At 42.2% G+C, this 14340-nt stretch overlaps 1 protein-coding gene across 3 annotated transcripts in view; it reads right to left on the bottom strand.

The window, feature by feature from the left end:
* DCLK1 (doublecortin like kinase 1) overlaps positions 1–14340 on the bottom strand; it is a 408479-nt gene that overhangs the window by 107853 nt on the left and 286286 nt on the right. For all 3 annotated transcript variants that reach the window (XM_019498284.2, XM_019498283.2, XM_006260172.3), the window contains exon 5: positions 13331–13447. In XM_019498284.2, the coding sequence (XP_019353829.1) occupies positions 13331–13447 (117 nt within the window). The remainder of the gene's footprint in view (positions 1–13330; positions 13448–14340) is intronic.

Below are 14340 nucleotides of genomic sequence, written 5' to 3'. Positions count from 1 at the left end.
CTGAGCTTTGGCTGAGCCAGTCAGGAAATGATTAATTTTTAAAATGCACCTTTTTAATAAAAAATAAAAATGAAGAATTAATGAAATTCAACAAAGGTGCCCAGTTATTATTTTGAGAACCTGGCAATACTAGTATATAGTACAGAAATCATAGTCTATTGAAAAAAATTGCCTATTGAGGTGTGAACATTTTGTACTCCATAAAATATGTTTATTTGCCTGATTTTGTATATTTGCTAAAAAGGTTTTCCAAACATGAAATGACTGTATGTGAAGCAAGATGATATTTGAGGCTAGATCAGAACTCACACATAAAATGTATGCCAATCTCTATTAAAAATAATTACAATAGTCGTAACAACATGCATGGTTCATGTTGAACAGCTATTACCCCAGGGACATAAAATGGTAGCCCACAGAGGCGGCCCCCCATATAGTATACTCAGGATAATTGTAGCAATTTGTTGCTTTCCTTTTTCTGATAAAAAATTTCCCTGTGAAGAGTATATAATTTTATAGTAAAGGAACAAAATGTACCTTGTTTTTAATTCCCTTCTGTTATTGTATTTTTAATTGTCTGTATGGTCTTTTTTAGCTTTATCTTTAGTGCCAGAAAGATGTGATTTTTCATACTGAGACAGCTGTCTCAAAGTACAGTCCTAGTAGAGACAAAGCATGGTGGCTTTTACCTCAGTGCAATCAGTCAAGGTAAAGCCCAAATGTTCAGTGTAGGGTTCACTTCGACTAGAAACAGAGGTAAAACTGTTCCTTTGACTTCTCTGTGCTAGAACTCTATATCAAAATAGGTATCTCCATAGAAAAAATACATCATTATTTTTACAGTGTAGATACAGCTTTGGGCTACCAGTGGAGGGGTTGGGTTTGTTCCTTTGTCAACATATTACAAACGTCAGCAGTAAAAATCAGGCTTAGAGTACATTTACACTGTGACTGAACATTCCTGAGTTAGCTTCAAACTGGCTAGGCTTGGCTAGATTAGCCATAGAATTGCAGAGCTCAGTGCAAGTTGTGAAACCCATGAGAAGTAGGGTAAATACTCAGGCAGTTAGTTTGAGCCAGGCTCTATACTGTCATGTCTAAACTGCTATCAATAACTAAGCTAGCTCATTTAAAGCTAGCTTTGGTATGTCTTCAGCACACTGCAATCACTGCTGTGACTGCAGGATAGACGCAACCTCAGACCCAAAAGGGAAGACACCTTTGTGGAATATAATTCCATGGGTGTTTGTGGAGGCTTCAAAATACACAAATCCCAGAAGCAAACATTCAACAGTCCCAAAGCGGAGGGATCCACATGGTGAACAACTTGTATAGGAGTCAATAAATGGTTTGTCAGAATAAATATATTGCTCTGTTTATCAGATAATTGTCCCAGTTTCTTTTCTGCATTTGATCCAGAAAGAAACAAGGGCAGCTTTATCAGAATCAAAGAGTCTGGCCTCTAACTATATTTAATGTGTAAAGTAAAAATTAGCTATTGTAAAACTGTGACTAGGTAGGAGAATAAGTAGAAACTCTCTTATCTCGTCAGGAGTATCGTTTAATTGCAAACTAGGAAAAAATCAAACTAGTTAAGTGATAGTTAACTAGAAATAGAAAATAGATAGAAATAGGATTTCTGTGGTAGCCTAAAGGAGCTAGGTCCCTAACTTGGCCCAGTGTTTTCAATGGGTTTCAGGTGCCTAAATATTATAAGAATGCAAATGTAAGCTAAACATTATAATAATGCAAATTGAAGCATTGCACTGAAGGCAATCTGATATGTCAAGTCACAGTCTCAGAGACTGATATGCCAAGTCCCTGCCTCAGGGACTCCAGGTCCTGAAGGACTTCTGGAATTATAACCTTGTTCAGGTTATTGAAAAACAATTGTCTGTGGGTGGCTACATGACCACTCAAACCAAATGAATCGGTTTTTATGAAGGAACATGTCCACCTCCTTTTTTATATAATAGAAGACAGTATAAGTATTCACTCTAGAAAAGCAAATATTAAGTTTTCATTTCTGTATACCCCAACCTTTCCCTTTTGAGAAGTACATAAATTGGCAATGTTTTGCTATTTGGTATATGATTACTTTGCCCAGATGAAATTTTTCAAGCATATATTACCAGATAATATAAAATACTATACAAATTCTTCATGAACAAATCTCCAGATTTGAGAATGTATGTCCCCTCTAAATTACATCTGAACTAAACATTTGCTTCATTAAGCAGCTGAAATCACCAGATGACTTTCCAAAACACCAGTGAAGCTCCCTAGTGCCCAGCTATGGCACAAGCAAATGGCATGAGATTCTAGCATTTCACCCAAAATGAAACATTTCCATTTCAGATGTCCAAGAATAACTTATATTCTAGTGGTTAGGGCATTCTCCTGAGAATTTTCATGACATGCGAAATACCAACACAAGCTTTCCCCCACTGCTGGAATGCTGCCAAAGCTCCCCAGCTGCACTGGCTAGATTCAATGGCTCCAAGGCAGTAGGTTGCTGTCCCCTGGCTTTGACTGTAAACTCTTTTGGGCAGATGTTGCTATCAATGTACATGATGCATGTATGTGTATATGTGTGTGCATGTGTACACAGCTCCTAGCAAAAAGGGGTTGAAATCTTGCACTCCCAAATTGTACAAATTAGTTATGTATAAAACTTTAAAATTAACCAGCCAATGAAGGTTAGGTGGCTACGATGGGCATGTGTAGATAACATGGGGGCCCTAAATTGAAACAATGGATTTTAAAAAATACCACTTCAATTTAGGGCTGATTAAACCCCCGTGTCATACACACACTGCGCTGATTTACTTGCCTCTCCAGCAGGGAGGGGAGGGTGAACTGCTGGCAGGTGGAGCAGTCCCTGGGCTATGAGGGGGTGGGGATGGGAAGTGGGGGGCTGGTGCTTCCCTCCATGGCAATGGCAGGCCCCCCCACAGGTGGCACTCACCCGTAGGCACCCGGCTTAGGTGGTCCTGGGGGGTACCGCAGCCGTGGAGGGAAGCACTGGGCCCCCACACAGCTCAGGCAGGCAGGCAGGCTCCAGGGGGGAAAAGAAAAAGATCAGGCATGCTGCTTTCTTGGGCAGAGCCTGCTTTCCTGGGCTGCTGCCAGGCTGCCTGCAGGGCTTCCTGCAGAGCTGTGGAGTTGCACAGAGCCCAATACTTTGCTTCACGGCTGTAGGGGCAACAAACTAAAATTCCTCGAAGGAGTTTTAGCTTCTTGCATCACAAGTCATTTAAGGTGCATTACACTGACGAATTTTGTATGGAGCTTGGAATTAATGTATAATATGCCACCAAGGCATGCAAACACCGACACCATTAAAGCGGTACAAAAGCATTTAGCCCACTTTAAAGTATCGTGCACACAAGCCTCTTGTTTTGTCTACACACAGCCCATGATAGTTGTTAATCTGGATGCCTCTTTTAAGGCCCTAAACAGTCTAAGCCCTAAATAGCTAAGTGGCCAACTTCTCCCTTACAGTCTAAGGCCAAGTGAGGGCAGTCTCTTGACACTACCATTTGGGCTTCAACTTTGTTCTGCAAAAAGCACATGGGTATATCTTGGTATACCTTAGGTCTGGAAGTCCCTCCAGTCTGGACACCCCACGTCTGGAAGTCTCTCCAGCTTGGACATCTTCAAGAACTGTTGCAGGACCTTTTTACTTGAGCAGTCCCTCAGAAGGTGGGGCTAAATTTGAGGGTGGTATCTGGGGAGTATCTTCTATTACATATGATCTTATTTTGATAATTTTATCTTTATAATTTATGTGTTTTTTGTTGTTAGCTCCTCCTAAGCCTCTTTTGGGGAGGTTGGCATATAAATCTGATACATAAATAATAAATTTAAAAACTTGTCTACATTCTGACATAAAGAAAGGCTGTTTTAATTAAACAAATACCTGTTTCCAGCTGCTTGCAAATTCCTGTTTTAGTATATTTAGTTCATGTGGTGAGTTGAATAAAAAAGGTGATAGAAAAAAACAAGACACAGAAGTTCATACTCTTTTTAATATCTAAAGAGAGAAGAAACTGTGTAAGAAGCACATTCAGCTTGTTAGTTATTTTAATTTGTAGGCCTCAATGGGAAACTGACAAGGCACTTAGTTTCATTTCCATTACAATGAAGATCCCACTTAGTTCATTAACATTTTGTCCCGAATCAAGCATAAAATTCATTTGAAGTTGGATCTCCCAGTTCTCAAGAAAATCCCTAGACACTAGGATACAGGATATTCTTGGGCGCCTGAAACTGAAATGTTTTGTTCAGGATGAAATGGAATATAATTTTTCAGTTTTCACATGAAGAAAAACTTAACGATGTTAACTAAAATATATTTAAAAAAAATCACCTCTGCTGCTGACTGAAAAAAAAAAAAATCAATTGTTTCCATAAGCCTCATATTGCATATAGACTGCATGGGCTGAATAGGACTTTCCCTGGAACTACCTATTAGTGAGCCCAGGGGCCATCGTGGTTTTGGGCATAGGAATTTAGAGGAAAAGAGAATGTCTCTTAGATTTTCAATCTTCCTTCTGCCTCCAGACACTGTAGCAAGAAACCCTTTTGTCTGTCCTCCCCCCGCCCCCCACCTCCCCAAATGTGAAGTTCCTCCATATGGCAAAAGCCTCTCTTTTAGTATTTGCCCACTTTGGGGGCTGCTTTCTCTATTCTACATTTTCTTCCTTCCTCTCACTTTTTCTTTTATTATATCATTATTATTTTTATATAAGATGTACTTGTAGTGAAAATAGAGCTTGTAGATGCTTTTACAAATGTACTTTAAGTTTAAAAGTAAGTTGTACCATGTAACAATGTTAGCAAGAGCAGGAATCTCTGTATAGAACAGGTCCCTGAATGAATCATGGTTGATTGTGTAACACAGTAGCTAGTCTGGATAAGCATGTTAATGAGTGGCAATTAAAACCTACAAAATCAGAGACTAAGGAGAAGAAAGAATCAATAAAGAGCCAGGAATTCCCAGAAACGTCACTGTTAAAGGTGCAGAAGCCCTGGTTTGAACTAATCAATGCTGGAAACAGACCCTTGGGGCTGAAATACTCCCTGATCAACCACTTCCAGAGCGCTATTTCTCACAGCAGTGAATCAATCAAAATTCATCAATGGACTCCTGAGACTGCATGTACGTGCGGACGTGACCCCTGGGGCTGACAGCTGCCATCCAGCAGCAACCAAAAGGGACGTCCCTCAAGGTCAACGACCCCTGGATTGGGTAAGCCTGAGGAGGGGAAGTTAAGGATGGAGGGAGCCATGGAACACCGAACAAAGAGCCACCCACAAGAACAGCCCAGCCAAGACAGGCAATGAGCACAAGAAATATCCAGGTAAGACACAGGGTCCCAGATAGTCCTGGGTTTAGGGGGGTGGTGCATGCACCTTCAGGAGGCCTTAAATGCCTCTTCACTAATGCTCATAGTATGGGGAAGAAACAGGAGGAATTTGCCCTCCTGCTAGTTAACATAAACTTGGACATAGTGGGGCTCACTGAAACTTGGTGGGATCCAACGCAAAACTGGGCGGTAAACATCAGGGGCTATAGGCTGTACAGGAGGGATAGAACAGGGAGGAAAGGTGGGGGTGTGGCACTCTACATCAAAAAGCAATACATGCCCTCAACAAACAGCACTAGGTCAGAGGAGGGGCAGACTGAAGTGCTCTGGGTCCAGATACAAGGGGGTCAGGGGGAAAGGGACTTAATGGTAGGGGTTTACCACAGGCCACACAACCAGGGGGAAGAGCTGGACCGGGAATTCTCAGGTCAGCTTGTGAAGGCAGTAAAGTCAAGGGATGTGGTCATCATGGGTGACATAAACTACCCAGACATCTGCTGGGAAGAACAGTCAGCCAGGTCTGACCACTCACATAGGTTCCTAGCCCAGTTACAGGACCTCCATTTAACCCAGGAGGTGCACAGTCCCAACAGGGGAAATGCCTTGTTAGACCTGGTCTTGGCCACGGACGATGACCTGGTGAGTAGACTGCAGGTTCTTGACCACCTGGGCGATAGCGATCATCGCCTACTGGAATTCAACATCCATCACAGGGTGTCCAAGGCCTGCAGCAAGGCAACAGCCCTAGACTTCAGGAGGGCAGATTTCAATGAGTTAAGGAGACGAGTTAAGGGAGGCACTGAGGTCCTGGAGGGGAGGGGAGTTTGGAGTCCAGGAAGAGTGATCGTTTCTTAAGGAGACGATCCTCCAAGCCCAAAGGGTGACAATCCCCATGCGGATCAAAGGGGACTGGAGTGCTCAAAAGCCCCCATGGCTCACCAGAAGCATCCATGAATGTCTCAAAGCTAAAAAGCAGGTGTAAACCCAATGGAAGGGAGGGGCCATCGCCAAGGAGGATTATACCTCCATTGCTCGAGACTGTAGGGGGGCTGTCAGGAAGGCTAAGGCGGAGATGGAACTGGGACTAGCGACCCGGATCAAGGATAACAAGAAGTCCTTTTTTAAATACATAGGGGGTAAAAAGAGGGTACCAGGTAATGTAGGGCCTCTGCAGGATGCGCTACGAAATCTGGTGGTCACACCAGATGACAAAGCTAATTTCTTTAACAATTTCTTTGCCTCCATCTTTTTGAGCAGGGACCAGGGCATCCCCCCACTGGGATCCCTGAAGGACCCAGGGGAGGCGCTACCAGGGGCAGGGTCAGTGAGGACCTAGTCAGGAAACTTCTGGTGGGTCTAGATGTGTTCAAATCAGCAGGTCCTGACGATCTCCACCCCAGAGTGCTGAGGGAATTAGCAGAGGTCATTGTGCGACCCCTGGCATGGCTTTACGAGCACTCATGGTGCTCTGGCGAGGTGCTGGGGTACTGGAAAAGGGACAATGTGGTTCCCATTTTCAAGAAAGGGAGGAAGGAGGACCCAGGAAACTACAGGCCCATTAGTCTTCCCTCGATCCTGGGTAAGCTTTTTGAAAGAATTATCGTAGCTCATGTCCACGAGGGGCCAGCAGGGGAGGTTATGCTTAGGGGCAAGTAACACAGGTTCATTAGAGGCAGGTCCTGTCAGACCAACCTGGTGACCTTCTATGACCAGGTCTCAAAATTCTTGGACGCAGGTGTCGCAATGGACATAGTCTTTCTGGACTTTAGGAAGGCCTTTGACACTGTCTCTTACCCCATTCTCATTTAGAAATTAGGTGACTGTGGTGTCGATGCCTACATGGTCAGATGGGTCGCAAATTGGCTGGAGGGCCCCACCCAAACTGTGGTAGTGGATGGGTCTTTTTCGAACTGGGGGGATGTGGGCAGTGGGGTCCCCCAGGGCTCGGTCCTCAGGCCCGCACTGTTCAACATCTTCATCAGGGACTTGGGCGAGGGGGTGAAAAGCACCTTGTTCAAATTTACGGATGACACTAAGATGTGGGGAGAAGTGGGCACGCTAGAGGAGAGGGACAGGTTCCAACTAGATCTATACAGGTTACAGGGGTGGGTGGATGAGAACAGGATGGGATTCAATACTGACAAGTGCAAAGTACTGCACCTAGGGAGGAAGAACCAGCAGCATACCTGCAGGCTGGGGAACTCCCTTCTAGGCAGCACAGAGGCAGAAAAGGATCTTGGTGTCATTATTGATTCCAAAATGAACATGGGCTGCCAATGTGGGGACGCGGTCAGGAAGGCAAACCGCACCTTGTCATGCATCCACAGATGCATCATGAGCAGGTCCAAGGAGGTGATCCTCCCCCTCTATACGACACTGGTCAGGCCACGGTTGGAATACTGCATCCAGTTCTGGGTGCCGCACTTCAGGAGAGATATGGACAGCATTGAGAGGGTCCAGAGGAGGGCCACGCACACGATCAGGGGGCAGCAAGGCAGGCCCTACGAGTGGAGGCTATGGGACCTGAACCTGTTCAGCTTCCACAAGAGAAGGCTGAGAGGGGATCTGGTGGCCATCTCCAAACTGGCCAAGGGGAACCAGCAGGCTATGAGGGAGTCCCTGTTCCCCAGAGCACTACCGGGAATAACGAGGAACAACGGCCATAAGTTGACCGAGAGTAGATTCAGGCTAGATATCAGGAGGCACTACTTCACAGTCAGGGTGGCTAGGATCTGGAACCAACTTCTAAGGGAAGTGGTGCTCGTTCCTACCCTGGGGGTCTTCAAAAAGAGGCTAGACAATCACCTAGGCGGGGTCGTTTGACCGCAGCATCCTTTCCTGCCCATGGCAGGGGGTCGGACTTGATGATTTGCTCAGGTCCCTTCCGACCCTACCTACTATGAAACTAAGAAACTATGAGAATTGGGGAGTCACCAAAGTCTGCCAGAGAGGGATAAAAGGCAGTGAAGAATGACCCCCCCATGGCGCCCTCTTCGGCCTGACCAGCACCCTGCCTCTCCAGCCAGAAGGACCAGCCGGTGACCCCCTTCTGCAGCAACATTGCACTGAAAGAAGCCTTGACTGGTCATCAACGGTGGACTCCAGCGGTTGGGGACAGGTATATCTTGACACCAGTGCTTAGTGTTCAGAGCTAGCTACCGTGAGTGTGTGTGTGTTTGAGGGGATCAGCACCAAGGTTTATGGTCTGACTTTTGCATCCGTCCAATAAACTAGAATTTTATGATGATCCTGTGAGTTGGTGCTTTGTAGCCAACAACACAACAGAAGAAGAGGAAGCCACTGGACTAGCACTGAAGTGAGAAGGTGGGCCAGGTGGGTAACAAACAGAGATTGGGATAAGGAACAGAGGGAAATGTGGAAACAGAATAAAAACAAAAAGGAGGGGATAAAGGGAGACTTGGGAGGCCGGGACAGGAACTAGAATGGGCTTGGAAGAGACAGAGGCAGAATAAGACAAGAAGGCAAAGGGAACGTGGGGAGGGAGGGTCTCTGACCATTAAGCACTTTCCCTTCAGAACTTGGAATAGATTCACTGCCTCCTCCCAAGTCTCTCCATTCTGCTACCATCAGCAAACAGCTGTGATACCTAGCAAAGAGAGGTGCTAGCTCACACAGAAGTAGTAGGCTGTCATCCTCCAACAATTACCACATCTTTTCAAATACCACACACCCTCAAATAAGACATATATCTTGTTTTTGGAAGGTGGAATGTAGAAAAAGAAGATTTTTCCAGAATCTTAACCTAAAGCTAGCTTTTTCATGAAGACATTATGCTATAAGATGGCTTCCAGTATCTCCAGGAAGCAGGACAGGGTTCAATACAGTGTAAACCCTTTCACAGCTGCTCAGAAACTGCCACTAGTTTTTGGCAAGTTTTACCCCACAACAAGAATATGGGAGTTATATAGAGTTGAGGTGGCACCCATCTCTGTACTATATATCTCCCATACCCCATGTGTACAATCCTAGAACAGACTGAAGTTTATCAAATGTATTAATCAATTTTGAGAATATTTTAGGTGACCAGAACAATTCGCTAAGATTATTCGATGTTCTCAAGCATAGCCACCTTGATTGGTCATACACTTCATATTACATGCTTCTGTTTCATGTTCATAATAATGGGAGAAAATGCTCATGTGTACAAGTTCAAAACTCACTGTCTTGAAGCAATCTCAGTTGTGCAATGTGACTACTCCAATGTTTGGAAAAGGTAAACATAGAGGTGCAAATAACCAAATGGAATGGCATAAAGCTAGCCAAAAACTGGTGCCAATTTGAGAATGGCTATGAAATGGTTAATGCTGGACTGTGCCCCCCTCCTGCTTCCTGGAGGGCACAGAAAAGCTGTGCAATAAAGTTCTGGCAAAGAAAATCAACTTCCCTGTTTCAGAAGCAAAGTACCCCAATTTTTGAGGGCTGTTTTTTTGGAGAAAAGGTGCATGTAGTATGCAAGTAAATATCTTACTCTGTTAGCTCAAATGGCAGAAGTGTGTCCTGGGAATTTCAAATTCTAACCTGCTGCTAAACTATATGTCAGTTTATGTGGAGTCTATGATGGAATTTCTGTTGGGTTTGGGGAGGAGGAGTGTGCACAGGTGCGTGCATACGTGTGTGTTTAAACCTAGGAAGTAACAAACAAAAGACATCATTAAAAGGTCATTAAATGCTGCAAAATTAAAAAAACCTCCAGAACTAAGTTTTCTTACACAGTCCTGATTTGGCCTCCTTTTGGGTAAGAATTATGATATGGGTGTGTCTACACAAAATGCTAATGCACAGTGGTTACAGTGCATTTATTTAGGACTTGTATAATCAAGTCCTAAATAAACGCACAATAACTGGAGTTATTGGACAGAAGCGCTGGTGAACACCTTTTCAGTGATGCTACTGTGCAGTAGCCTAATAATACCGCACAGTAGCATCTTTGCACTGCTGGTGCTGCAACATGCTACTGCATAGTATTATTTGGCTACTGCGCAGTTAGCATGTCGCATAGATGAGCCCAGTCTTTCATTTCAGGATCCCTCCTGTATTTTTTCATAGGACCTCTGCCTCATTCACTGTACAGCAGAGATGGGGCTCATTAGAGATGAACAGCTATTCAATATCTTTCCACAGTTGTTCAAGATGTAGTTTCATGTCATTTTTACTGCACTCCATCCAACCTACTCTGAAAGAAAGTATTTATTTGCCTATGGGCTATTCTATGGCACACGCTGTATCCCCTTCATGTTCCAAAAATATTAATGAATGTATTTTCTCAACACTTCTTTCAGTATGATGGTATTATTCCAAATTTGCAGATGGGGAACCAGGGCCCATAGACATTAAGATAAAAATAATGGCTAATTTACAGTGGCCAATTTGACATGTGTATGCTCTGTATTTTTATGAAAACTTAGTATTTCATGGTTCTTTCTTTGTTTAGAATGCAGTTCTTCACTGACTCCAGTTGCAGTTGTGAACATTCAATGCTTCTGCAAAATGGACCCTGGTGGCCATCCAGGCTAAGTTTGGTTTAAGTTCCTGGCCTGGGAACTCATGGCAGGAAAAGTAAACAGTGCTTCAGAATGATATTCAACTATTTCAAATAAAATACCATACTTTCCCTTCCTAAGTACCCTGCCTCCCTCACCACATCCCTTCCAATTTCTGTAACAAATTAAGGTGGGCTCATACGGACAGAAGCTTGACTAACTGCCACCTTAATTCATTTCCAGAACACTATCTGTCCTGTGCAGTCAATGAAACAGTTTGTTTTGAAAAAATAATATTGTTCATGCAATTAAATATTATAATATAATATAATAATATTATAATATATATGCATGGGGGGAGAGGCAAGAATTAAGATGAACAGGTAACTTCTGTTCTAGCATTTCTTAAATTTGCCACTTTAATTTTAGTTTATAGTATATTTTTTATATTTAAAATTTCCATTTTTGATCTGACCTCAAAAATTGGGATCCTCTGCATTGTTTGGGTAAGGGGGTACAACTGATAACAGGGTCAGCTAACTTTGCTTCAATCCTTTGTCATTACAAAGAACGTAAACATTCCTGCTTCCTTGAACGTAGCAGGATTTAAACATCAGGACCCTGAGTCTTTGCTTACAGACCCAAGCACTTTTCTAACCTGCACTGAATAAGCCCAAAAGTGCTGGCTCTCTCCCCTTTTTCTCAGGTCACACTATTCATGCTTTGGAGACCATGTCTGATATCCTTTCTGCTTTATTTCTCTGATTCTCTGGTGTTCCCTACTCTTTTACAGACATGAAAGCCTGGACAAAACAATACTGAATCCATTCCTTTGTTTTTAGTGGTGACGTGTGCTTATGTTTTGGGTGGAGGCTACTATTGCTTCAGCTGTCTAGCTCCATAAGGGGGTTTAACTGCTTCTTGCATTTCTCTCAAATGAAGGATGGCTTAAATAAAGTTAAACTCAATCTATAATTATATTTTAAATATAACCTGAAAGCAGTTTAAAAATGCAGATTTTTTAAAAACCAGCTAAAATAAATATGTGGTAAACCAAACAATTTTTGATGCTAGCAATATGGGAAACGATCTGATTCTGTTTTTTTGGGTATGTTTACTGTGTGAATGAGGAAAAATTCTCCAATTCTCCCCAGATCTGCATTGTGGGTAAAAGCTCCTATAGGCTGCCCCTTCACAAGTACAGAAGCCCCATAACACCTTTGGTGGTTCTAGTCATCTAGATAATGAGAACAGTGAAATCTATGGCCACTTTGTGCTTCCCAGAAGATCATTTTTCTTTTTGTGACAAAGTCTGTGCCTTTTTATTATCATTATTATTATTTAAGAACTACTTAAAACAATTTGTTTTTTTAAGACAACTGAAACAAACAATAAATATTTCCAATTAAGAATAAGCTTCTGCCTACCTAGAGACAGTCAAATTAACTGTACAAATAGTTACTTGGCCTTCCAGTTGAGTGATAAATTCACAACACATAATTCCTTCTAATTTAGCTGTTTTTCTACTTGTACAATAGCCAAAACCCCCCAACCAATTTTCTCAAATGTTTTAATCAATTTTTGAGAATATCTTTTAGGTGACCAGAACCATTTGCTAACATTATTCAGTGTTCTCACATACAGTCACCTAGTTATGATTAGTCACACACTTCACATGATGCGTTTCTGTTCCATGACCATAATAAAGGGAGAAAGTGCTCATGTATACAAGTTCAAAATTCTCTCTTTTCAAGCCATCTCAGTTGTGTACCTCGACTACTTCAGTGTTTTCAGAAAGTAAACATATGAGGTGCAAATAACCAAATAAAATTCAGGCAGAAACATTTTTCAGTATTTGTCTATCTGCACTGGATCAGAGGCCACAGAGGATGACTGGTCTATAAGAATCTTCTACACTCCTCCCTGAAGTTCTCTCTAAAACTCACAGTTTTAGAAAACATCAAGTCTCTAAAGAATCACTAACCAAATGCTCAGGTTGACAGCCAATTAAGCTGGGTGCTCTAAAAACTTAGATGAAGAAGTAGTCCTTTAAATGTCACTCAAATAGGCATATCACTCAAAATAGGCATTCTTAAAGAGAAAATTTTAAAATTAGTAAATCTTCCACTATCAGGGGACAACTTTCACATTTACAAAAACATCCATTATGACTAAGAATATATTTTTTTAATTTATACATTTTTTCTTTACAAGTTTGCTAAACATCAGTATTGTAAAAATCTTCAGGGCACACTGCAAGCTGTGATACCAATATATTAAGGAATTGTAAAATCAAAATCCTACTCTGTGATAATGAAAGATCCCATGACACTTTATTAGTTAAATTCCTATTAAAAGAATTGGAATTTGCTCACCTAAAATCACATTTCCTGTATTTAACATTGTATTCAGAAGCATTTTCTGTTGCCAATAGGAACTATTTCTTCCTTTATTTACCTGAACTGGTGGAGGCCGGAGACTTGCTACGTCGAGATGGACCTGGGCTCTTCGTAGTGCTCCTACGTGATGTTGAAGCTATTTTGGTATAGGAAGTGGATTTCACTACCCGACATTCTAAAAGACAAAGAAACTTACAAGTTAGTAATTAAGGAAACCAGCAAAGAAATACAGGAACAAAAAGAGAGGTAAAGAAAACACAAACAATTAACCTATGCTTTCCTTAATTCACCTTAAGGAATTTTATGGGGGAATAAGGAATCTACAGAATCCCTTCAGAAGGCTGCATTACAATCCACGTATTTACCACTCCACAGTGAATGAACTCCTGCAGTAACTCATGCTTGTAGATGCCATGGTTACTGCTGGTACCTGGGACTGTTTAATTTAATGGTGCAGAGGCTATGTAAAATTTACAGTTTGTCTTTGAGGATTTTAGCACATGTAATCCATTGTTTTTCTCTAAACGATCCCTCTGCAATGTGTTTCTGTCAGTCTAAGCAGTCTCTTTGAGGAGAACCGGAAGGGTGCTTTTCTATATCAAAATGTTAAGACTATATGAGATGACGCAGGTGTCTGTCACTCATGAAAGGTTTTAGGAAAGTGAACCAGGTTTGTTGCTCCTGCTTAATCCTCTGGTGAACAACAGCCCACATTGTAGCACACGCAATTCATCAGAGGTTGAGGGAAATGGCACTACTTGCTCATAAGAGACATCAGTAAAATCAATGAAGAGGCGAAATTGCTCTCCCACTTGAGAACACTGCAAGATGTTCAGGTTAGAGTTTATATACACCCACACATCTCTGTAGGCATTCTTGCATTATGCCTGCAAAATGCTTTTTGGCCTGAGGATGAAAGAACTTAGTGTGCATATAGTTGATAGCTTGTGGCCATAATGGAAACTAAATCAATCACCAGACATTTTTACAGTTAAAAAAAGGCTTTCTAGCCAATATGCAATTAGAAGTTTGCAGCAATGTATGTATTTTATTTACATGATGATGCCA

Source organism: Alligator mississippiensis, chromosome 1, assembly GCF_030867095.1.
Source record: "Alligator mississippiensis isolate rAllMis1 chromosome 1, rAllMis1, whole genome shotgun sequence".
Lineage (NCBI taxonomy): Eukaryota > Metazoa > Chordata > Crocodylia > Alligatoridae > Alligator > Alligator mississippiensis.
This window is presented reverse-complemented; position numbering and strand designations above follow the sequence as displayed.